At 46.1% G+C, this 25,452-nt stretch overlaps 1 protein-coding gene across 1 annotated transcript in view; it reads left to right on the forward strand.

The window, feature by feature from the left end:
• The window catches only part of PUM3 (pumilio RNA binding family member 3), a 31,225-nt gene extending 6,081 nt beyond the window's left edge, over nt 1-25,144 (forward strand). Inside the window, exons 5-17 of the mRNA XM_083593386.1 lie at nt 747-840; nt 921-987; nt 4,099-4,273; nt 7,149-7,252; nt 7,849-7,927; nt 8,472-8,570; nt 10,024-10,077; nt 10,788-10,868; nt 13,127-13,269; nt 15,126-15,348; nt 16,584-16,671; nt 18,276-18,366; nt 23,987-25,144. Coding sequence (XP_083449512.1) covers nt 747-840; nt 921-987; nt 4,099-4,273; nt 7,149-7,252; nt 7,849-7,927; nt 8,472-8,570; nt 10,024-10,077; nt 10,788-10,868; nt 13,127-13,269; nt 15,126-15,348; nt 16,584-16,671; nt 18,276-18,366; nt 23,987-24,122 — 1,434 coding nt within the window. The 3' untranslated portion in view covers nt 24,123-25,144. The remainder of the gene's footprint in view (nt 1-746; nt 841-920; nt 988-4,098; nt 4,274-7,148; nt 7,253-7,848; nt 7,928-8,471; nt 8,571-10,023; nt 10,078-10,787; nt 10,869-13,126; nt 13,270-15,125; nt 15,349-16,583; nt 16,672-18,275; nt 18,367-23,986) is intronic.
• The last annotated feature ends 308 nt before the right edge of the window (nt 25,145-25,452 follow it).

Here is a 25,452-nt window from a genome sequence, read left to right on the forward strand (position 1 = left end):
CTCCAGAATCGGATCCCATGATGCCTGGTGCACCTTGTAAGGAAATGTGTTGCTGTGTTGCAAGTGTTTCTATTACATATACATAATAATAGTAATGCAGGTTGTAGGTGCCCTTGGTTGTAGGGATGTGGGTGGTGCAGTGGGCTAAACCACAGAGCCTAGGACTTGCCGATCAGAAGGTCGGTGGTTCAAATCCCTGCGACGGGGTGAGCTCCTGTTGCTCGGTCCCTGCTCCTGCCAACCTAGCAGTTCGAAAGCACGTCAGAGTGCAAGTAGATAAATAGGTACCGCTCCGGCGGGAAGGTAAACGCCGTTTCCATGTGCTGCTCTGGTTCGCCAGAAGCGGCTTAGTCATGCTGGCCACATGACCTGGAAGCTGTACGCCGGTTCCCTCGGCCAATAAAGCGAGATGAGCGCCGCAACCCCAGAGTCGGCCACAACTGGACCTAATGGTCAGGGGTCCCTTTACCTTTAGGAGCCCTTGAAATGCCAAATGCTGGAACGGTAAAAAGTACAGAGGCATTTCCCCCCACCCCCAATTGGTTTAGCTGGTTTAGTGTCTAATGCCAGCACACTCATATGGTTCATTTGTTTGGGAGTGTATTATGTTTAGCTGTTAGTTAGCTGCAGACAGCTTTTAGGAATTTTATTAAAGCCAACCGTGAAGATAAATCTGTTGAAATGCAATGCTGCCTAAATGACTTAGGGGGAAGGATTCATCTCAAGGGAACCATTTATCCCCACAGATGGCGTTTGCTCACGATTCGACCCGCGTCATCCAGTGCTACATTCAGTTTGGCAACGCAGAGCAAAGGCAAGAAGTATTTGAAGAACTGAAAGGTACAGTTTCCAGAAACAAATGGCTTGCCTTCTGAGCTCTTGGTGTTTACAGCTTCTTATGGTGGTTTCTCATCCCACAGATAGTTTCACCGAACTAAGCAAAGCCAAGTATTCCAGAAATATTGTGAAGAAGCTTCTTGCCTATGGGTAAGTATTTTCTTTTTCTACGCTTCTCTCCACTTCTGAGGGAAGTCAAGCCAGAGAACGGAGTGTAAAGGAGAGAATGAGGGAGCTAGACTGTGGTGCTTGGCTTCAAATCCTTGCTCAGCTTACTCTCTTGTGCCGCACTGTTGTCAAAAAGATGAAATGGGCTTTGACAGAATGCGATAATGATCCCACTGAGATCATGGCACTGCTCTGGAAAATGCTTGTGTGTCTAAAGTCCTCTAGCTCCAAAAGACAAAGAAATTGGTTTCGACTCTTCCAAATCTCTGGATACTACAGGTGTCTGTCCTACGTCTGAAAAATGCCAATTTGGTTGATATGACTTGGATATGTGACTCTAAAGCAGCTCATAGCATCATCATATGTTAAAAAGTCGTACCATGTGTCAGGGACTCAGGAGCAGGAGCTCTGGGGAGAGAGGAAATGGAGAGCAAAGGGGAAGAATCCGAGGGCAGCGTAGGGGAGTATGACAGTGGCCCGAGAGATTCCATGAGCTTCTCCAGCGAATCAGAAGATTCCCAGAAGGGGGCGCCTATGGTCAGGGCAAGGGGGGTCCCAGGGGGGACGCACCAGAAACAAGGAGACAAAGGGGAACCCCAAAGCAGCAGTGGGGGATTGGGACCAGTTTCCCCACCAGAGCGTAGTGGGGGGGAAGAGTCACATGTGTCAGGGCCAGCGTCTCCTCCAGCGGAGAGAGAGAGTGAGTCAGGGCTGACCACGCCTCCAACGGAGGGGAGGTCAGTTGCAGCTAGCCCCCCCAGAGGGGGAAGCAGTGACAGCAGCAGCAGTGAAACGGTCAGGAGGAAAGTTACCGGCTGGGCGCGCGCGCCAAGTTCAAATGTACAGGCGCGGGAGACCCGGATGGGGAACCAGCTCCTAAAGCCCGCCGGAGGGAGGGGGAAGGCTCAGGGGACTCAGCGTCAGAAGAGGCTAGAAAGGGCGAGACCCCAACGGCCAGGCGGAACCAGAGGCGGAAGGAACTGAGGAAGAGGTGGAGTAAGGCTAGAATCTTAAATTGGTGTCAGGGGGGAGGAGACTCAGACGGAGCATCAGCGGTCTAACAGTTGAGACGTAGAGCTGCGCGCTACGGCTCTGGAAGTGAAACTGAACTTCAATAAAGACTTTTGTACTTCACAAAGAAGCAGCGTTGGTCCTTTGTGAGCTGGGACCTTGGGCAGCCCTGACACCATGTCATTTGTAGGCAACTTCTTTCTTTTTTTAAAAAAAAAAAATTATTGGTTTTCACAACATTATAAACACACAAACACATAAGACAAACAAACATAAATCATAGCCTTATTGAAAATTACACTTATTATCATTGTTAAGTGACTTCCTCGCATCCCCTTGGTTGAATTTCATTGCATATCCTTTTAACGGTTTTCCAAATCACAGTTCTTATAAAATTTAACTTAAACATTAACATTCTTAGATCTTCAGGTTATGAAATTAAACATATTAATTCATCCCTTAACATAAATAAATCCTAAGCCAATTAAGTATCTGCAAGCTGTTTTCAGTTAATTTAACTTAACATATTTACCGTACTTTTTGCTCTATAAGACTCACTTTTTTCCCTCCTAAAAAGTAAGGGGAAATGTGTGTGCGTCTTATGGAGCGAATGCAGGCTGCACAGCTATCCCAGAAGCCAGAACAGCAAAAGGGATTGCTGCTTTCACTGCACAGCGATCCCTCTTGCTGTTCTGGCTTCTGAGATTCAGAATATTTTTTTTCATGTTTTCCTCCTCCAAAAACTAGGTGCGTCTTGTGGTCTGGTGCGTCTTATAGAGCGAAAAATATGGCAACTAAGTAATCATTAAATTTAATTCACTCTTCCTGATACTCCTCCTTCTTCTGGTCGCGCACTCTTCCGGTTAGGTCGGCTAGCTCCGAAAAATCCATCATCTTCACCTGCCATTCTTCTATCGTTGGTAATTCTTGGGTTTTCCACTTTTTAGCTAACAGAATACGCACAGCAGTTGTGGCATACAGAAATAATTTAAAATCTTTCCTGGGCAATTCCAAACCTGTTATTCCAAGAAGAAAGGCCTCTGGTTTCTTTATAAATGTATATTTCAACATTTTTTTCAATTCATTATAAATCTCTTCCCAGAAGTCTTTCACCTTGGGACAGGTCCACCACATATGATAAAAGGTTCCTTCCTTTTCTTTACATTTCCAACATAGATTGTCACAGTTGTGATATATCTTTGCTAATTTTACAGGAGTCAAATACCTCTAAAACTTAGCTCAGTGCATGAGACTCTGCTTCTCCCTGAAGTTTGGTGCAAGTGCCAGGAAGCCCTGGAGAGGGGCAGGATTTGTACCAAGCAACCAAAAACTAGGGTTGGCTACCAAGCAGAGCCAAACTGTCACTCAGTGATTGGCCTGCTGCTGGCGTCTCTCTCTCTCTCCTATGAAACTATGTATATTAGTACACATAAGACACTCACACACAGTGAGATAAAACGTGGGCTGGATCCAGACTGCCTTTCATGAACGGAATGGCTCTGATCCACAGAAGGCTTGTGATCCAGCAGAGGGACCCGGCTGTCGCAGGAAGGGAAGGCAACGGCTGCTGCTTCATCCCTCCCCCTGCAGAAGAAGAAGAAGAAGAGTTTGGATTTGATATCCCGCTTTATCACTACCCTTAGGAGTCTCAAAGCAGCTAACAATCTCCTTTTCTTTCCTCCCCCACAACAAACACTCTGTGAGGTGAGAGAGGCTGAGAGACTTCAGAGAAGTGTGACTAGCCCAAGGTCACCCAGCAGCTGCATGTGGAGGAGCGGGGAATCGAACCCAGTTCACCAGATTACAAGTCCACCGCTCTTAACCACTACACCACACTGGCTCCCAGCACTATTCCACAGGGTCCCGCAAAGGAAGAGGAAGGTGGCAAAAGTTGCCGCTCCTTCTGACAGCTCAGTCCCCTTGCTAGTGGCGTCAAAAGTTTGGATCAGAGTCTTTCTTTTCTCCCCACCATTGAAAAAGAATAAAAAATCAGTTGTGTTTAATAAGTGATTGCTCAAAGTCTCTGGTCCACTTTTCTTTTCCGATATGTTGAGCCACTATCCGTGTTTCTTCCTGAAACAGAACGAAGCCACAAGTTGCAGAGATAATCAAAAGCTTTAAAGGCGAGGTCAGGAAGATGCTGCGCCATGCAGAAGCGTCGGCTGTGGTGGAGTACGCCTATAACGACAAAGCCATTTTGGAGCAGAGGAACATGCTGACTGAGGAGCTGTATGGGAACACATTCCAGGTCTACAAGGTGGTGTATCGAGGCAGCTTTTTGTCAGCTTTCCCCCACAGTATTGTTTTTAGATTTTAGATGCAGTGTGCCGTGGGAGAGAAAAGGAAGGGTGGCCAACGGGAAAGGAAATACAGTGGTACTTCGGGTTATGAACTTTGCTTCAGGATGAGAACAGAAATTGCTCAGCGGCGGCAGCGGGAGGCCGCATTAGCTAAAGTGGTGCTTCAGGTTAAGAACAGTTTCAGGTTAAGAATGGACCTTCAGAACGAATTAAGTTCTTAACCCGAGGTACCACGGTAAAGGTAAAGGGACCCCTGACCATTAGGTCCAGTCGTGGCCGACTCTGGGGTTGCGGCGCTCATCTCACTTTATTGGCCGAGGGAGCCAATGTACAGCTTCCAGGTCATGTGGCCAGCATGACTAAGCTGCTTCTGGTGAACCAGAGCAGCACACGGAAACACCGTTTACCTTCCCGCCGGAGCGGTACCTATTTATCTACTTGCACTTTTGTGCTTTCGAACTGCTAGGTTGGCAGGAAAGTACCACTGTACTGCTGTTTTATTTCCAGAGCTGGAGCTCTGAAGGTGGGCCCCTCTGCACCTGTGCCCTGTACATGCAGTCAGTGCTGTTTGTGTCTCGCCCCGACAGAGTTTTCTTCCTGTCTTTGAAGTCCTTCACTAGAGCAGAGCAGAGCATACTTGGGGCTAAAGGATCTCTGTCTGATCCACACCATGAAGAGGTGGTCTTGGGAATACTGACTTCGCCACTATGAAAACTAGGAATTCTGTTTATAAGCAAACCTGCCATTCCCGTGGTTCTAGTTAACATCTTGATAGCTTCATTAAAACAGGGATACATAGCAACCTGATGCATAGATCTAAGCTAGCTGTTTCAAAAAATGTATTGGCATCTGAACACATGTTTACTTGGTCCCTTCTCTGAGGGTTGACTTTATTAAGAGAAGTTGGTTCTCAAATGACAGAGGCCAACTTGAAAGACCTGCCACCATGTTTTAATTTGTCTGGTGTGAAAGTCTGAATGCAAAGGCTTTATAGACAAAAATAGGTATTTGATTCCTGCAGAATTTAGAGATCTCTGGAGAGCATTGTTTAAGTTGATTGGTTTGCAATTATTGATTATTCAGGTACAGTATAAAGAAGTCTTACAGTTGAACTTGCTATACAACATTTGACTTTTGACTTCAGTTTGAAATGGTCTAGTTCCATGCCCCCCATTGCCGTTTTTAAGGATTTAAAAAGTAATCATTAGCTTACATTTGAAAGGGAGTGGTTTTATTAGGAATTTTCATGTTTGAAAATCTGGATAGAGCCATTCCAATTCCTATTAAAAAATTAAGCTTGATGAAGTTCTTTTAAAAGCTTTGAAACCACAAATACTAATACGCTATTACTTGAATTCTCCTTTCATTATGTGCTGCATCATTTTCTCTTAAAGACTCACAGATCACACATTGTGGATATCTTTAATGAGAGACCAATTAACAGGAGTTCCACTTTGCACACTAATTAGAAACTGTCTTCTTTTGGAAATGGTAGCTCAAAGTGAATGTAAGAAGCAGTTATACCTGCTGTTTTAACCCTTTTAAAAGCTGTGCACGAATAGGAGCTACTTCAGCCTTTTTAATAGGACTCTTTTGCAAATTGCACTGTGATCCTTAACCTGCTTGCAGAGAAGTCAGATTTCTTCACTACCAGATTTGTGGTGCTGATGGGCACTCAGGTGCAACCGCCGGCTCCTCTATCAGTTCAGTTTCAGGCACAGCTGCCCTGGTTCTGTTGGGGATGTGTGAGTAGGAAGCCAAACCCTGCATTGCTCTGAATTGGGATATCGTAGGTTTGACCATCTGAATGAGTCAAAGTCTCTATGCTGGAACTGAGAGGCCACAATAAGGCAAGAGTGTCTTGTATTCAGAACAAAAAAGGTTGTACCCAGTTAGGATGGATCTTTGCAGAGCACACGTGAACAAAATTATAATGGGGCAGTTCTCCCTTATTTGCAGCCCTTTTTATTATAAAAAAAAGTATTCTCTGTATACGTAAAACTGGATGGAGCAAAAAGGTCAAAAGTGAGGCTGGATGAATACACAAATACAGTGGTTACATACGCTTCAGGTTACATATGCTTCAGGTTACAGACTCCGCTAACCCAGAAATAGTACCTCAGGTTAAGAACTTTGCTTCAGGATGAGAACAGAAATCGTGCTCTGGCGGCGCGGCAGCAGCAGGAGGCCCCATTAGCTAAAGTGGTGCTTCAGGTTAAGAACAGTTTCAGGTTAAGAACGGACCTCCGGAACGAATTAAGTACTTAACCCGAGGTACCACTGTATAATGAATTAGTGCATTTCCCTTCTTTTTGTCCCAATTACAGTATTAAAATAGGCAGGCAGAGCATTTGACACCTATGTGTGTGTTTCACCCTTTAGTCGCATAGTTTTATACACCTTGCTTTCTCTCCAGCCTGTCATGTTTCATCAGGGCCTCTAGTATGTCAATAAGACCAGGTTGCAAGATAAACTCTCGCAAATGTATCCTTGGAAACGGAGTGCAGTTCAGGCTGTTCATAAAATGTCCTTCGCTGGTCACTAGGTACAAAATGCCTTTTGTCTAGATCTTTCTGGAGACTTCAGTTTCCTCTTAAATGGTTAAATAGTAGGTGCCAGCTGGACCGTCCTTCACAGGTCATCTGAGGTCCATCACAGGGAAGCCAGTGGCTTATCAGAGGTGCTGTCTGTACGGAGCCTCTCAACTGAGTCTAATGAGTTCACAGTGTCAAGATACAGTGGCAGACTTGCTTTATACTGAAGATTCTTCATTGTGCTTTTGGCTCTTTAATGTCATTAAAATTCAGCGTAGCGGCTTTTCTTAAATTTCAGTCATCAGAACACCCAACTTTAGAGGAAGTGTTGAAGGCTCAGCCTGAGAAGCGGGAGGCCATTCTGGATGAAATGAAACAGATCCTGACTCCAATGGCGCAAAAGTAAGGGCAACAATTTAGCATGAGGCGTATCGCAGCCAACTGTGTAGCGCTTCTCTTAAAAGTGTGTTCTCATCCCTTTCAACGTTTCTTGAGATAACTTTGAAACTGTTACATTTTGAATGTAAACACTTAAGCTGGTGAAAGCCCAGCAGATCTTTCCAAGATGACTTATTTAATGTGGGAACATCGAAGGCTCTTCAAAAACAAAATCAGTCCCCAGTGCTTCTTCTTGCCTTTTGGGTCTCTCTTTCTCCTTAAAAAAAGGAGTGGGGAAACGGGGACCCTCCAGAGGTTGATGGGCCCCAAATCCTGTGATCTCTAACCATTGACCATTGGGTTGTGGCAGATGGGACTTGTGGTCTGCTAACATCTGGAGAGCCACGGACTCCCTGCCTGAGAGAGAGCCAAGGAGACACATAGGAACGCAGCTAAGTCCTGTGCACAGATTGGTTCTCTGGCTTGACAACTAGACTGCTCTGGATGCAACTGCAGATGTATCTATAACTTCCGTTACAATTCTCTGCATGTGCAGTTCCATGTCATGGTATTATGTAAGTACAGACTTCTGTTTGTTTCCCCCCTGTTTCATCTTGCAGGGAGGCTGTGATAAAGCATTCGTTGGTGCATAAAGTCTTTCTGGACTTCTTTATCCATGCTACCCCAAAACAGAGATCGGTAAGTATTGGCACAGCTGTGGGTTTTGATCTGGTTTCATGTTAACAAATAAACAGTACAAGTGCATGCCAGTCGTGTCTACTCTGCAGAGCTGTGCCTCTTAGCAGCTCATGTGCCTCCTCCGCTTGCTGGATTAGGAATCTGAAGCATAACGAAGGCACTTGAAAGGATCCGCATGGTCTTGATGGGATGCGACCCTTCCCACTTCCTGGCACAACTTGCCAGGGCTGAATCAGGGTTCTCAACTCTTGGTTTCTCCCAGCTGCATTTGCATACCTGAAGTTAGACATTCTTCCTTATTAAATGCTGGTAGCCTTGTGATGATTGTGACCAGAGCACACTGTTCTTTGTTGTGCCAGTGGCCTCGGGCTCTTCTCTTTAGTTGCTCTTGTGCTACTCTGGTTCTGAGAATTTGAAATACTTTCCATTCCTGGTTGTAAGGAAAGATCATGCAGGCCCACAGAGCTGATCAGAATAATACCATTTATATTATGGTAGTTGATTGTGTTAAATTCATTAAAACCATCTCCTTAAATCTGTCTAGGAAATGATTGAGTCAATCAGAGAATCTGTAATCTACTTGGCACACACGCACGATGGAGCCAGAGTCGCCATGCATTGCCTGTGGCACGGGACCCCCAAGGTTTGTATGCAGAGTCGCTGGTCCGTGTGGATCAAATGAGAATTGGTGAGACCTTTCTAAAAAGTATCACTGGGGAGCCTTTTTACCTCGCTACTTAGCTGTGCCTGACTTTGACAAATGTGATTGTGAGACATAAAAGAATGGAAATGCCCAACCCTTTCGTTAGAATTAGTATCTAAAAGGTACTAAGGAGGCTTTATGACTAGCCTTGCGCCTCAAATGGAATGACAGTGCTTGTCATGGTGCCTTGGCAAGCATGCTGAAAATTCAAAGAGAGAGAGTGGTGCCTTCACTACGTAAATGCTTGAAGCTGAGACTTGTACATAAGCTGAAGTGCTGTCAGGATCTCTTCCAGAGCTTTCCCAAAATACTGAAGACTTACAGGCTGGTTGCAGCACCCAGCTTGCTTATTTTGCATCCCATAGGGCAGGGATGTCCAAGTGGTCAACTGCGATCGACAGGTCGATCCCCTGGGGCTAGCAGTAGATTGCGGGCTTATTTTCCTTGGGGGGGGAGGAGAGCATCTGTCCCCACCCACTCGCTGTGTCCTTGATTTGCGCACGATTGCAAAGATGGAAGAGGGAGTTACGTCAGCCAGGTTTTTTACGTGATTAGTAATGTCTGCCGTTTCCCCCCACCCAAAGAAGCAGAACTATGGGGTTTCCCCTTAAAAAGCTGAACAACTTTGGTTTGGCCTCCTAAAAAAACTTGACAGCTTTGGCTTGCTACCATAAAAAAAGCTTGACAACATTGGTTGTCAGTGGGTAGATCACTGCTAGTTTTCTCCCTGGGAGTAGATCGCAGTCTCTTGGGAGTTGGATGTCCCTGCCATAGGGAGTTAAAATGCCTCTTTGTGGAACATCGAAAGGTGTCCAAGCCCATCAGCGAAGAGAGGAGAGATGGGAGAAGAAGGTCTTCCTCTGTGTCTGCAGTGCTCTTCCTCTCCCTGGATTCAGGGGTGCAACAGGGCCGCGGTCCCAGTCTTTTTCCAGCATGTCTCAGCTCGCTAAGCATGCTGCCTTGACCTGCTGTGAATTGCTGAGAAGAGATTGCATGTTGTAGTTGAACTGGACAAGGGGAGGTGAAGAGACGATAAACAGCAAAAACAGAATGAGGTGAGGAGGCGGGAGCAGAGATGAGATTACAGAGAAATATGGAGAAAGGGGGGCAGTTAATAGAGAGCAGAATGGGGAGGGCGGGGGGAGAAATGGGATATTGCATGACGTACTTTAACAGTCATCTGCAGGGCGGCTTTCCATCCTTTATATAGAAGTGGGGTTCAAAAGGATTTCTAGCTTCTTAAGGACTTTGGCCTCCTCCAAATGGGTATATTTGCTGAAATGTTGCACATTCTGAAGTCAGAAACCCGACATTATGCATCGGCTCTGCGTTCATTTTAAAGCTTGTTGGCCTCACACACTAATTTATTGCTTTTTCTCATTTCTCTTGTCAGGACAGAAAAGTCATTATGAAAACCATGAAGACTTATGTTGAAAAAATAGCTAATGTGGGTATTTTTAAAGATGTGTTTGGTAATTTTGAGCAGTGGAATCCTGTGCATATATACTCAGAAGCAAGTCTGTCTTAGGAGTGTGGCTTAAAAAAATCACTGTTGTGGCCTTATTTTCAATTGGAACTGCATGGATTGAGAAGTTTTATTCTCAAGTGTTCAAGCTTATGTATGAAACATCAATATACATGACTTTAAAGAAGAGATTTGAACCTAGACAAAAAAGCGAATTCCATAGCAAAGAGCCAAAAATAGAAGCAGGACTTCTGTGCAGCTGAGATACACATTCACTTCTGTTGAAAACTTGTGTTTGTGACATTTGGCATGACTAAAACAAATTTGTGTTCTACTGAGCTTGATGCCAAATAAGACTTTATTCTGTGGGATAGTTCTTCATTTGAAATGGCTCTGCTTTACACAGAAACAACTGAGGGATGATGACGGGGCCAGGTTTTTGTTTTGTTAATACAGCATTCCCCACAAATGAAACCTTAAGCACATTTACTCAGATGTAAGTCAGAGTTAAGTGAGGCTTCATTCCCAGTAATTGTGCATAAGAATTAGTAGGATGGAACTTGTTATTATGTGAGATGAATAGTCATTGTTGATCTTTAGCAAATGAAATTGCTGGAACATGTTGGACCAGCTGATTGGTTAATTGGGCTTCTATGTCTTATGATGTTCTTGCTTTCTGGTTCCTATTTCAGGGCGAATTCTCACACTTAGTTTTGCTGGCGGCATTTGACTGCATTGATGACACTAAACTTGTGAAACAGCTAACTATATCTGTAAGTAGTCTAACTTCCTAAAATTCTCAAGATTTCCCGTTTCACTTAGTAACAAGGTGTAAATTACACTGGAAACGCTCACGTGTTTTTAGGCCTGGTTTTCAAACATTTCAAGTTTATTTTCTTGTAAGACAAAACTAGCTTCATTGTGGTGGTTTTGCTGTTGCCTGGAATGCCATCGCATGCTCCATTTACTCACTGCTTTGATTTGAGATGGTATGTGTGCTGGAAACTCTCAAGCTATGCTGAATCGCTTGGCTACCTAGTGAGTGATTATGCAAAGAATTTAAATATTCCTCCCGGGGCAATACAAAATACATGATACTTCAGCTTGCACCATTTCAGACTATATGATAAATTTCAAGGTCCAATCTATAAAGATAATGGTAAAGGGACCCCTGACCATTAGGTCCAGTTGTGACTGACTCTGGGGTTGCGGCGCTCATCTCGCTTTACTGGCCGAGGGAGTCGGCGTACAGCTTCCAGGTCATGTGGCCATCATGACTAAGCCACTTCTGGCGAACCAGAGCAGCGCACGGAAACGCCGTTCATCTTCCTGCCGGAGCGGTACCTAATTAACTACTTGCACTGGTGTGCTTTCGAATTGCTAGGTTGGCAGGAGCTGGGACAGAGTAATGGGAGCTCACCCTGTCGTGGGGATTTGAACCACCGACCTTCTGATCGGCAAGTCCTAGGCTCTGCGGTTTAACCCACAGCACCACCCGCGTCCCTTATCTATAAATATACACCCAGTCAAAAACAGGGTGTTCCAGCACATGGCTCTTCTGTTCCCCTCCCCTACATAGAATCACAGAACTGTAGAGTTTGAAGCATCCCAGGGATCATCTAGTCCAACCCCCCGCAAGGCGGGAGGAGCAAAGCTGTGGTTCTCCAGGAGCCTGCTTGTTTGTTGTAATGGTTCTAGGGGTTGCTTGTGCGTAAGTTGCCGCCACTCCTGGCTAGGTTACCTGGTTGAACCCTTTCAGTCTGGACAGCCCTTCACTTCGTGGCTGTTTCCGTCGCTGGCAGAATCCGTCAGTGGGCGTTTCTTGAACGTCTTCCAGCAAAGAAGTTCTTTGACGCCAAGTCTCCTCCTACTCTCCCTGCACGGAAGTCTTTTGCGCAGGGAGGGTGTGGGCAGCGGAGGACCCGTGCTCTCCCCGCTGGTCTCCGGCGAGGAGTCCTGGAGCCTCCTCTCCGATTCCCCCATCTGCCCCCCTTCCGCACTGGTGTTACGCTGATTTCCTTCCCCAGCAGATGGGCTGCCTCTCTCCCTACTGGGACCCTCTCCGGCATCCCCCCGGAGCCTTCCCTCTGCCTCTGGCTCCGATGGCAGTTCCCTGACATTTGTGCTTAGCCATGGTTTGGGTTAGCATTACACGCAGACCATGATTTTGTCATGTAGAATCTAGGTCTCATGTGCATTGAATTCTTTGGCAAGTTTATAACTGCAAAATGCACCCAAAGAGGTCTCCACATCGTTCATAGAAGGTGGTAACGCTGCATGAATCTATTGACAGCTACTTCATTAAAATAAGGAACGTGAACGTCTTTTGCAATATTTCATCACTATTTCCCAAACTATCCTCACCTCTCTGTCTAATAAGTGCAGCGTTGCCACCTGTGTTAGATTAAATGGATGAATCCGTCTTCAGGCAACGTCAAAGGGCATGGTTCTGTCATGACTTCATCTGCCTCGGGCTTCTGTGCAAAATAGAGAGCACTGGCTGGAAGTAGGCTGGAAGTCAGGCAGCAATCACATGCTGGAGCCTTGTAGGAACGTGTTCATAGAAAAAGTTAAAATAGATGTCTTGTTAGACTTTGCACATGGGATGAACACCTTTCCTCTAACTTGAGAATAAAATAAGCATTGATGAACAAAGCTGGACTCCTCAAAATAATTTTGCCATTAATCCACATCTAGAAAGTTTATACTAATTGTACCTGCAGATATGCTTAAAGGTGTTTTCCAAATATATACACTCTCCCCTTTCTAAGCATGCAGAAATAAAAAGAGAAGAATTACTCAACAATACAAGGGAAGGAGGTGGAAGGGATGGCTACTGTCTGTCTAGTGCACATGGTTAAGTCAGTTTTTGTCTGTGTTTGGGATGAACATCCCTACATGGGTGTATTGCATGTATTACAGCAGCAATGAAAACTATGAGCCAAGATTGTGATCCCTCTTCAAGTAACTAAAAATGAAATTGTTTGTTGAAAACAACCCTCCACTAACAATGCTTTTCCTCTTCTTTTAGGAAATTAGCGATTCCTTAACCAGCATTGTAAATAACAAATATGGAAGGAAAGTCCTCTTGTACCTGTTAAGTCCCAGGGATACTGCATATTTCTCACCAGCGATAATCAAAATCCTGGAACAGGGTGATGGAAATGCGTATAGGTAAGCAGAAAATGCCATTTCCACAGTTTTGTGGACGTCCAAATTTAACATTGTCTGCCAGTTGTGCAGAGAAGCAGTTATTTGAACGAAAGGAAACTAGCAGAACAGGGCTTTCCCCGTGGCATTTCTGTTAACAAGAGTGGAGGCTGGAGAGGAAGGCTATGAGATGATCGTGTGTTCACACTGCTTGTGTACATTTGCATCTGCTCCCAGGGAGTGGGAGTGGCTGGCTGCACCCAGGTAGAAATGTCTTGCATTGAGCACACGTTTACCCTGCTGCATCTTAGAGTGGCTAACCCATGATTTAAACACAATAAATATGGCTAGAAATACTGTATTTTTCACACCTAGTTTTAAGAGGAGGAAAACAAGAAAAAAATATTCTGAACAAAACAGTGAATGTATGATTTTTGTGGTTCATGCTGTGGCCACAGACATGTGATCTGATGGTGAATTTGGGGTGACCCAATGCAAAAATCCAGAGGATCCCTGTGGATCCGTGCTTTGTAACCACGTTTTTGCACCATTGCGGCCCCACGCAACAGTGAGTGTGTGATTTTTTTGGTACAGGATGTAGCCATGGACATGCTATGTGATCTGATGGTGAAATTGTGGTGACGCAATGTAAAAATCCTGAGGATCCATGGGCTTTTACCTCCCCCCTCCCAGGCAGCCTCAGCTAGTGTCCCTTATCTTTCTTCCGATTCCACCGATCAGCTGTTTCCTTTCAACACTCCCTTCCCTCTTGTTTGCCTTAGTGAAGTGTCTTTTCCTTAGCAGTTTTTTGCTCCTCCTTTTCTTCTAATTTCTCTCCTTATTGCTTTAGTCTTCCTGTTTTCCCCCTTTGCAAGTTTGCTGTCTTTACCTCCCCACTCCCAGGCAGCCTCCTTTATCTCTAGCGTCCCATATCTCTCTCCCCGATCGGCAAACGACCAGTGGCTTTGTTTCAACACCCCCTTCCCTCTTTTCCAAAAAAAAAAAAAAAACATGATCTGCTTTTTGCCCCTGGGCAATTCGGCTCCAGGGACCACGCTTTTGCTCCATAAGACGCACAGACATCTCCCCTTACTTTTTAGGAGGAAAAAAATGTGTCTTATGGAGGAAAAAATGCGTACTCCAGACACAAAAAAAGGAAGCTGCCCTCGTTGTCACAGTATGTGCCGCCCCCTGCGCATCCCCCCCCCCACAACAGGTGGAAGGTCCCCTCCTGAAATACACCATCTGTGAATAAGGGAACCATAACTGGTTTCTCTCTACGAGGGCCACATGCAGCCACCATGAACTGTGTGCGTGTGGCAGCTTGTTTCTCCATCCCTTGCAATTATGGCACTTGCCTCGGCCCCACGTGTAGCCCCCCCCCAAAAAAACAGTGCTGGTTCTCAGAAAGGGGCCTCTCTGTGCAGATGCAGCCAGGCTTGTCCCCCTCAGTGGCAGGTGGGCGAGGGTCTGCTATTAATGTGAACAGGACTAACCGGGGGTGTTTTGATGATTTCCTGAAGGTTAATCCTCAGACCCAGCTATTTCTTAAGGGATGGAAGGAATCTCGGCATGGAGCTCCCATACCTCTCAGCTACGATGTAAAGAAGAACAGTTCTGCATGCTTATTTTGTGCTTGTCGAACAGCTCCCTCTCATCGCAACATTGCCACGTGTATAATCACTGATGCTTCTGTGGCATTCCGAATTGAGGTGTAAAAGCGTAACCAATTTTCCATTTATGCAGGTTATATTTAGTGCGTTCTGGGGAGAAAGCAAGAGGGTTATGTTTGGATTTTAAATTGGACAATTTGGAGTGACTGGATTATGTTGTACCAAACCAAATCCTGTCAGTAAAAGAGCTGCTTTTTATTCCAACAGTAAAAAAGATGTAGATGTTCGCCGCCGTGAACTTCTGGAAGCTGTTTCTCCCGCCTTGTTAAAGTACCTGAACGAACATGCTGAAGAAATGGTGATGGACAAGGCAACGTTCATTGTGGTGACGGGGATCCTCAAGGCGGCCGTTGGCGACGTCCAGCCAGCTATGAAGGCCATTGCTGGCCTTGCGGCAAGAGAGATGGTTCCAGGGGGCAAAGATGGAGAGGTAACTGTGCCTGAAAAGGAGAGTTATGAATTGGGGGCCCCTCTCGGGGGGGGGGCCCTCCCTGGGATCTGCTGCAGTTTGGCTATCAAATTGGGATAAACCAATTTATCCTGCTTTAAGCACCAGACTACAGCAAAGGGCTTGTCGAGTCTCATGCAGGATCCTGGGATCCAGCTGGAAGGAACTGCATAATAATTCTTCCATGCCGAAGGAGTGATAAGTAGATAATGAGATTTTTTTAAGCACAATTTTTGGATCATTTTTAAATGATAAGGAGCAAATTGTTGGGCTGTTTCCAGAACTGCAGCTCCACTTGGCAGCAGGCTTTGTGCAGGCAACATAACGTCCTCTTTCTCTCTTGTAACCCTCTGCCCTTGCTCAAAACCAGGCCTGGGGGCCCCTCTGGAGAAGGTTTACAGGGGTGGGGGTGAAGAAGGAACAGAAGCCCCATCGTGCAAGTGGAACTCGGCTCATGCAGCGTTGGGTAGAACCCATTATTTTTAACCTGTTCCTGAAACTTAGGATAGCATCGTTTCTTGTAGGTTCAATGAGGTTGTAAATGTTCTAGCTTGGAGTAAGTAGACTACTTTTGTGGTTTTACAGCTGTGTGAACCACTGACTATACTATGCCAAATATACAATTTATTTCCATAATTTCAGCGTGTGGCATATTTTGTCACTTGCCTAAATGGTACTTTCCTACAACCTTGGAGCACACTGGCATTTTAGGAACGCATTTGGAGAAAAGAAGCTGAGGGCATTGCATATAATTTATACCCAATATCTTAAATTTTGTATTGGTATATCTGCTTGTAACGTCATTGTAAGCACTTGGCAGATAAAACTTTTGCGTATTTTAACCACCTAAAATATTTAATTCTGCAGCACTAAAATAGCTTAAGAAATCAAAAGGCAGGAAAGATAGCTAGTTAATGAAGTGAAAGTAAGATGATGGGTAGCTTAAATTTAGTAGAAACTCCAGTGCTTAATGTCTAAACAAACAGCCAGGCCTCTAAACTTATTTAAATGTTCTGAATGGCTTTCCATTTGGCCACCCCTGATTACTTAACGTACCACTTAGTCATGTGGAGAAAACAGATTTTGTTTGTAGGCAGCATTTCTAAATATGCCTGAGCCTTGATCTGATTCCTGGCATTTTGAAAGGCACAGATTGTGATACAGCGAGGGAAGTAAAAAGCACTGCAGGGACTTGACTTTTCCTGTTCTTTTCAAAGCTTCATATTGCAGAGCATCCAGCAGGTCACCTGGTTCTGAAGTGGCTGGTTGAGCAAGACCAGAAAATGAAGGAGAGCGGCCGGGAAGGTATGCTAGTAATTCTGCAAAAGACAGTGGAGTCACTCGTCACAGTCTGTCTAAATGCATAAGGGACAACGTGGGAGGGATGCAAAGGCTCGTCTGCACTAACTGTTAACCTTGAAACGCTTTGCTTGAAGTGTTTAAATGCATGCTTCCGCCCTGGAAGCGTCCAGGAGATTTTATAGACTTCGCATCATCCAAGCTTAAAAGCAGCACAGCTTGGAAGGAGCTCTCCTTCACCCTTAGCGGGCCAAACAGCTGTCATGTCTGTGGCAGTGCAACCCTATATACCTGCTCCGAAGTAAGGCCCTCTGAGTTCAGTGGTCCGTGATCCCAGGAATGTACTTAGAGGATTGCATCCTAAGTTCCATTAATTGGGCCTCTTGTGTACTACTTCTGTGGAAGTCGGGGGCTGGATACGGAAGGGATGTTGCTGACAGGAGTCTATTTGTGCAGCTAATAGAGAGATCGCCTAGTATTCTCTGCTAGTGCGATCCAAGAGTTTGGTTGTTGCACTTGCAGTGCCAGGTGAGTTCAGGCACTGCTGCTGGTGGGGGAGATTGGGGGGCACAGGAGAAAGTCAACTCAAGGCAAATGGGTTCTAAACAAATTGCCGTCACGCAGAGTATAATCTCTGTCACCTACAGCTGCAGTTGATTTGAGCTTGATAATGCACTTTCCCATTTGAGCCTATGAATTTGTACTAGGGTGGGGGTGGTTTTGTGTCCCCACCAACCAGTACCACTCACAATTTTTTCAAATCCTTACCTGCTTGCAAAGCCCCCTTGTTAAACCGACTGAAGTTTCTGGACATTTTCCTTATTTTGCAATATATCAGACTTGGAAGGGTCCCCAGTGGTAATCTCGTCCGGCCCCCTGCAGTGCATCCACGAGCATGGCAGGTCCTTTCTATGCAAAGAACTGTGGGGGTATTTTAAGCTCTTGGTGCTGTGAAATATGGAACTGCCCCACTCTTCCATAACTGGTTTCAGTTTGTCACAGCGGTGCCCACATCGGAAATAGCTCTTGCCATCCTGTCCATTAAATTGAGATAGAGGATTCTGCTGTTACAGTCTCGATTATTTCTTAGCATCGCTCAGAAATTAAGGCCTGGCTATTACAAATGTGGGACGCGGGTGGCGCTATGGGTTAAACCACAGAACCTAGGACTTGCTGATCAGAAGGTCAGCGGTTTGAATCCCCGCAACAGGGTGAGCTCCCATTGCTTGGTCGCTCCTCCTGCCATCCTAGCAGTTCGAAAGCACATCAAAGTGCAAGTAGATAAATAGGTACCTCTCCGGCAGGAAGGTAAACGACGTTTCTGTGCACTGCTCTGGTTCGCCAGAAGTGGCTTAGTCATGCTGGCCACATGACCCGGAAGCTGTACGCCGGCTCCCTCGGCCAATAAAGCGAGATGAGCGCCGCAACCCCAGAGTCGTCCACAACTGGACCTAATGGTCAGGGATCCCTTTACCTTTATTACAAATGTATTGAATAGTCAATGTTTCTGAGGTGGTCTGTGAATATACAATTTACAAGTGTTAAAACCCCTTTACGAAAAGTTTTAAATGTGTTTGTGTGGTGTCTAACCTGGTCTTTATTTTTAACAGAATGTTTTGCAAAAATACTCGTAGAGCACGTGGGCATTGATCTTCTGAAGACCTGGGCAAACGTCAATCGTGGTGCGATTATTCTGTGTCGGTATGTACCGCATTTAATGACTGAACTAGCAGTAAAATGCTGCATATGCTTTAGGCAACAAAACAGCTTCATTGTGCTTTGTTACTTCCCTGTTCTTTCTTTCTTATCTGCTACAGTCATAGATGCCTTATGCTGGTGTTCCGTTTGCAGTCGGGATGTAGCCTTTGCTTGACTAGTTAAGCATCACTGCATTGCTTTAAAATCTGAATCTTTTTCCTTGCTTTTTGCTAGCCTGACCAAAAAGTGCCAGGAAATCCCTTCTGTGCAGTACTCTTCACCTGGAATTGCTTTTAAAAGACTTCCCACGGGTTTCTAATACCTCGTCCTGTTGCGCCATCTCGTGTTTCAAGGTGTTATTTGGTTTATCTTTAGAAAGCAACAAGCGTTTATATTCAGGAGCAACCGATGATTGCCATTTGTATGGTAATTCTACCTACCTCAGTGAGTCCACACCATAGAGGTTGCCCCTTCAGGGCGTATAATTTAGCCAGCATTGACTGAGAACATGAGCGCGAGATGCATCGTAGCGGGAGCAATGGGGCTCCTCTTACTCTGCTGTGTGCATCTCAAAGTCTGCACTGAGGAGGGGATGGGGAGAGAGAGAAGTGAAATCCTGCTGCAGAAATACCGTATTTTTCGCTCTATAGGACGCACTTTTCCCACTCCAAAAAGGGGAAGTGTGTGTGCGTCCTATGGAGCGAATGCAGGCTCCTTGGCTTCCGCGATAGCTACGCGTTGCTTTCGCTGAAGCCTGGAGAGTGAGAGGGGTCGGTGCGCACTCGCGCACCAAAGTCTTTGGAGCTCAGCGTGAGGTCCCGCTGCGCTCCAAAGGCTTGAGGTGGCTATCCCTGAAGCCTTTGGAGCGCAGCGGGACCTCGCACTGCGCTCCAAAGGCTTCGGGTTCCTTTCGCTGAAGCCGGGAGAGCAAGACTCTCCCGGCTTCAGCAGAGAGGGAGAGCTGCGCAGCGCCCCTTCAGCAAAGCGGGAGGAGAAATGGAAGGGGCTCCGTTTCTCCTGCCGTTTTGCTGAAGGAGCGCTGAGCTGAGAGGGGGAGATTTTTTTTTTTCCTTGTTCTCCCCCTCTAAAACAAGGTGCGTCCTATGGTCGGGTGCGTCCTATAGAGCGAAAAATATGGTAGATTCTCATTGGGCAAGCAGGTGGGCCCCCTTGGGTGTCACCCAGAGTGATGCTGCAGCCCTTTTTGAACTGTTCCCTTTCCATCGTTGGCTCACACCTGGAGCAAGCAGCTCAAAAGGAGCCGCTTTGCTTGTTTTATGGTACTGCGTTTGGCAGCCCAGTTAAACGGAAGTATTTACAGCCCCCTCCTCGCTCACAAAAGTGTCTTAACCATAATTGGTGGCACATGAACGACTTGTGCTAATGAGCCCCTGCTTTTGTGTGCAGAAATTCCCTTTCACAGCAAATCCGCCAAAGATGTTTTCAAGTTGGGTCTTAATTTCTGCCTTGCCTTAATTTGGCAGCCCAGCTCCTGATGTTGATCACTATGGCAACGTGTACCGTTAAATGAAAGCGATCGGCGGACGCGTTCAGTGCATCACAGAAACGGAGGAATGGAAGGGAACTAAATGCCACATCTTCCTGCCCTCTAGAACTAAAACAGGCTCCTTAATTGCTCCCTCTATTAACTTGCCCCCTCTTTTCCCAAAGCAGATAGATGCCTTCAGGTCTAAGGGGTCAGCTGGTAAAAGCAAACTGAAAGGGCACAAATCAGCAAAGCTGCTGGTGGAGGGACAGTTGAAACTGAAGCCCTCAAGTGACTATCTCCTCTGACATCTGTAAACGGATCTGGCCCTTTCTGCATAAGTCCTTGCTTTCCAGTACCCCATCTCGTAATTCACCGCCCCCATTTTTAGTGCTTCTTCTGACACAAAGAAAAATAACCTCCCTGACTCTCTGGGTCACTACAAATACAGCAGGCTTAAATCAAGCGTCTGCCGATAGGTTTATTATATTAATGTGGAGTTTTAACGCTCAGCTGCTGGCTTTCTAATATAGTTCTATAGGGATTTTTGCACGACACTTTGGAACAGATCCCTTGCATTTGACAAGCACACTTAATTCCTTTGAAATCTCTAATCCCGCATGCAGATGTTGCATAAAGATTTGGGAAGAGCTCTTTCAACCTTTGCTGTGAAGTTTTCTTCTTCTACAGAGATGTGGGAAATCCTGGTATAGAATGGCTGAGTTGCTCTGCTAAAAAACGCTGAACTTTGCTTAGAATGTGTATATTCCCATTGTCGTGCAGCCCTCTTCAAGTACGGCTGTCGAGTGTGCTTTAAACGAGTGATCCGATTTTTGATTCACATAAGATATTTGGCCAGTCTTCGGTGCTTCTTGGTGTTCAGCTGCATCTCAAATGTTTCCTTTTCCATTTTTAGATTCCTAGTCTCCCTTCCTTGCTTTCAGTGGAATGCTGTAGCAGCTTAGCATGGGCTGTCATTGACTGAGCAGCAGCTTTTCTGAAAGTCATACTAGTTTTCAAATGGATCTCTGTGTGTGCGCGCATATGCATTAGTTAAAGGTAAAGGTAAAGGTACCCCTGCCCGTACGGGCCAGTCTTGACAGACTCTAGGGTTGTGCGCTCATCTCACTCTAGAGGCCGGGAGCCAGCGCTGTCCGCAGACACTTCCGGGTCACGTGGCCAGCGTGACGAAGCTGCTCCGGCGAACCGGCACCAGCGCAGCACACGGAAACGCCGTTTACCTTCCCGCTATAAAGCGGTACCTATTTATCTACTTGCACTTAAGGATGCTTTCGAACTGCTAGGTGGGCAGGAGCTGGGACCGAACGACGGGAGCTCACCCCGCCGCGGGGATTCGAACCGCCGACCATGCGATCGGCGAGTCCTAGGCGCTGAGGTTTTACCCACAGCGCCACCCGCGTCCCATCATGCATTAGTTAGTAGATAATAAAATTTCAAGATTGTTATACTGCAGCACAATGCATGAACTGCAGCGTGATGAGCAGGTGGGTCCCAAGGCAGACCCTCCAGGTAAGCCACAGAGGAAGAGTCAGGCCAGGCCAGTTCCTCCGTGACCATAGAACCCTGGAATCGTAGAGTTGTGGAAGGGACCCCAAGGGCCATCTAGTCCAACCCCCTGAAATGCAGGAACCATGTTGTGTTTCTTTGCTGCCACGCCCCTGTTGCTGCTGCTGGTGAGGCAGGGGATGGAGGAAACTTCTGCCGCTGCTCCTCTGGGAAGCCGCGAGAAAAGGCAGCATTTTAAAGCACAGCCTTTTCCCTTGCCTTTCCAGAGCAGCAGCTGCACTCCTCTTGACACCCCCACCACTGGCAGGGGGGCAGCAGGGTGGGGGCTGAAGGGAAGAAAACATTTCTCCCCTTTGTCATCATCCCCAGCCCCCGGCTGCTCCCTGTATTGCTGCCACCATAGAGGGGGTGCAGAGTGGTGTGAGGGGCCTGTTGGTGAGCAACACAAGCAGAGGCGCAGCCCATAATTTAAGGTTACCAGATGTCCCCGGATTTACAAGTCAGTCCCCTGACAAAATCCTACCATTTCTATTGAAGTTGAAAAGTGTCCCCAGATTCATTGGAAAAAATCTGGTAACCTTATCATAATTCATTGCAGGATCTGCAGGGCAGCACGGCTTGGGGCAGTATCCTGACAGGATTCGAAGCATGAGCTTGAAATCTGTGGGATCTAGGTACAGATTCAGCCCGCCCCTCCTGCCCTCCGGAAGAGAGGCCAGTTTCTCCTTTGGGGTGACACCAGGGCACAGAAAGGGAACGTGAACTTGTCTCTCTGCTCAAGTCACCAGCTGGCTTCCTACATCTTTGGCTTCCCTTCCCCTAAGATTAATAGCAAGCCCCAAGAGGCACCAGGCGTCCTGGATGTGCCCATTGCCCCTGCTTAGCAAGAGACAGTTCATCTCTAGAAGGGGCAATGGCGGGGGGTGGGGGAAACTGCTGCAATATCTGTTCTGGCGGGGCACATTTCCACCTTCTCTCTGGGGCTGCTGCACCTGGTTCTTGCCTGTGTTTGTTACCAGGGTGCAAAACTGTTGTAATAATAATAATAATTTATTATTTATACCCCACCCATCTGGCTGGGTTTCCCCAGCCACTCCGGGCGACTTCCAACAAAGTATTAAAATACTGTGGTCTGTTAAACATTGAAAGCTTCCCTAAAGAGGGCTGCCTTCAGATGTCTTCTAAAGGTCTGGTAGTTGTTCTTCTCTTTCACATCTGGTGGGAGGGCGTTCTGCAGAATGGGCGCCACTACTGAGAAGGCCCTCTGCCTGATTCCCTGTAACTTGGCTTCTCGCAATGAGGGAACCGCCAGAAGGCCCTCGGAGCTGGACCTCAGTGTCCGGGCAGAGCGATGGGGGTGGAGACGCTCCTTCAAGTATACTGGACCAAGGCCATTGTGGGAGTTTATTGGGATAGTGGCCTGACATGCATGCCAATGTTGAATTCAGAAATGCTTCCTCTGATTAGCAGGTTTTTTCATCCGCTCCCAAACGCCCCCCAAAAGATCCCAAATAGTGGATAAGGTGAAACTAGAGGCAGTTCTTTAGGCTCGCGGTGCTTACAATTCCTGCTTCCCCCTGGGAAACTGCCCTGGGGGGTTAGGGGGTGATCTGGGAGAGAAGGGGATCTGGTGCGCTGATCTGCAAGGGGCCCTTGTGGAGCGGACTTTCACCTCGCTTCCTGCCGCCCTTCTTCCAGCGAGGTCCTCTGCTAGCTTGGAGTCAGTTCCACAAATGGAAGGAGCTCTTCTGCTCAGGCCAGGGCAAAGCAGGATCTCTCATGTACCAAGGCATTAAAGGCATGCAAACTCCGCAGCCTGCCGCTTCAAACTAACAATGCTGTGCTTTTTGGATAAGGCAGAACAGTTTGACTCCCTTGCCATCCTGCTTTAGGTCACATTGAGAAACAGATTTTTAATCACTCCGCAAGCCACATTAATTCTTCTCCCATTCTGTTTGGTTTGGCAACATAATCCTTATTATGTATCTAAAAAAAAACCTGCAAGGCGGGGTGTGTGTGCTCATTTAATCAGAAGGTTATGATAAAAGTAACATTGCAGTTCGAAATGAATCTGCCACTCCAACTTCCGATCAAGGCACAGGGCTCCTTTGTCAAATGTGAGGCTGCCACTCGCTAACTGGGATACAGAAAAAGTTCTCCAAACTGGTCTGTGTGGTTTTCCCTGGAACTATGCCTGGATCTTCGTTTGCAGTTGAGTTTTTGCCCTATTATTAATACTACTGTCAGTGCAGACATTTTCTCCTTAAAACCATTTTCCTTGGTGAATTAAAAGTAAGATACTTGCAAGCTTTTTTCCTTTTTTGCAGTTTTGAAGAACAATGATTTATATTTTGTAAATTCTTTGGCTGCTCACTTTCCTGTGTATTCTGACAGCCCAGTGTCCATGTTAGCCCCTGTTGAGATGGCCAACGTCTAAATTAAATGCTTCAGAATTTAAGAAAATAAACTGCTGCTATTTGCTATTAGGCAATTATCCCAATGGATGCTTTGACAAAGCAGATGGACTGCCAAGCATTGACTTCTCTTTCTGCTTGTCACATTTCATTCCGATTGTAATTCTGATTTTTGATATTTTCTCTTTGTTTATAGGCTTCTTCAGAGCTCCGATCAGGAAGTGGCAACAGAAGTAAAAGCCGGACTAAAAAGTATTATTCCAAAGCTTAAAAAAAGGACTAAAGATGGCACAGCAGCAGGAAAGGCACTGCTGGAGAAATTATCGTCATAACCTAAAGAAGTTATTAAGTGGACAACTTTTCTGTTTGTGGAAGCGAATCTTCCTTTTAATACATCTAAAGGACAGGTTTTTGGGGTAAAGATGAGTTAACCTTTTTTAAAAACAACACAACACACAATGTGTCAGTAAGCACTTAGGCTTTTTCAGAATGTTTGGTTATCTTTTTTCTCTTCTTTGGCATCAGTTTAATTGTCCCTGGAGGGGAAGATCTAGCCAGGCAGCTGAAAACTATATTACCATGTGCCTTCCTTCCTTCATCATTTTAGTCCCCTTGTCCACATTCAGCTCCAGGCAGCAACTGCTTCCCCCTGTCTCTTCTCCCCACCTTTGGTCTCCCATCGTTCCAGCCACCTGCTTGGCTTTCCTCCTTTTGACTGCCAACCTTTCCTCTAATGCTTGCAGATCTGCATTCCAAATTCCCCTTCTGCCTCCAAGTTCCTCCTTTTCATTGGTTGCCTGCTTCCCAGTCCTCCCACTCCGCTGTCTCTGCCACTGGTGCCACGGCTGCTGCGCGTTTTCCGTCTCGATTTCAGGTAAAAGGAGCCCCACTTTAGCCAAGAGCTCTTCAAGGCCAGAGCTATGAGATGGACTGGAATGCTCCTTAGTGGGAGAGTGGTGTTCGCTTACAACACACTCGGAGTCTGAAACCTGAGTTTACTCAGTTGTCACAGTAAACTCTGGTTCTCCTTAACCAGGGAAGGGAGAGCTAAGGGCAACGGGAGGCCAAGGAAGGACATGTGCTGGTGATTGCCCAAATAATCAAGGAGCATGACGCTTGCACTAAGTGAATAGGCTTCCTCTAGGCTTGCAGGTGGTTCATGTTTAAAGTCCTTCTTCACTCTGTTGCCAAAAAAATCCTCCCAATCTCAGCAGAAGAAAAACATGCTGTTTCTATGGAAACACCTTTTTAAACAATGCTGAACACAGCTCCTAGATTTCTAAAAAGATGAGTTTGGTGGAATAACTGTTATTAGCAGTGTTCTTTTATGGAATAAAGTATTTGCTTTCTTGAATCTGAAGGTATGTGGACTGTTAATGAACTTGAATGGTAAGGCTAAAAACTAGTTCGACGTTTTCCCTGCAATTTGGCTGACACCTTCGGTGTGCCGTACTCCAGTTAGGACTAATCATGCATAGGTGGCAACACGTGACTCTCCTCCCTCTTTGCCATAATTCCCTGGAGGAAAATTGCTTTACTCAGTGGACAGAGGAGAACGCCTGGCTTTAATCCCGATACTTCAGCTGGAGCAATTCAATTCCACTTGAGTCCAAAAGAAGCTTAATTGGCACTCACACATATGAAATAACACAGTGGTTTTAG

The sequence above is a fragment of the Podarcis filfolensis genome (genome assembly GCF_964270895.1).
Source record: "Podarcis filfolensis genome assembly, chromosome: 17".
Lineage (NCBI taxonomy): Eukaryota > Metazoa > Chordata > Lepidosauria > Squamata > Lacertidae > Podarcis > Podarcis filfolensis.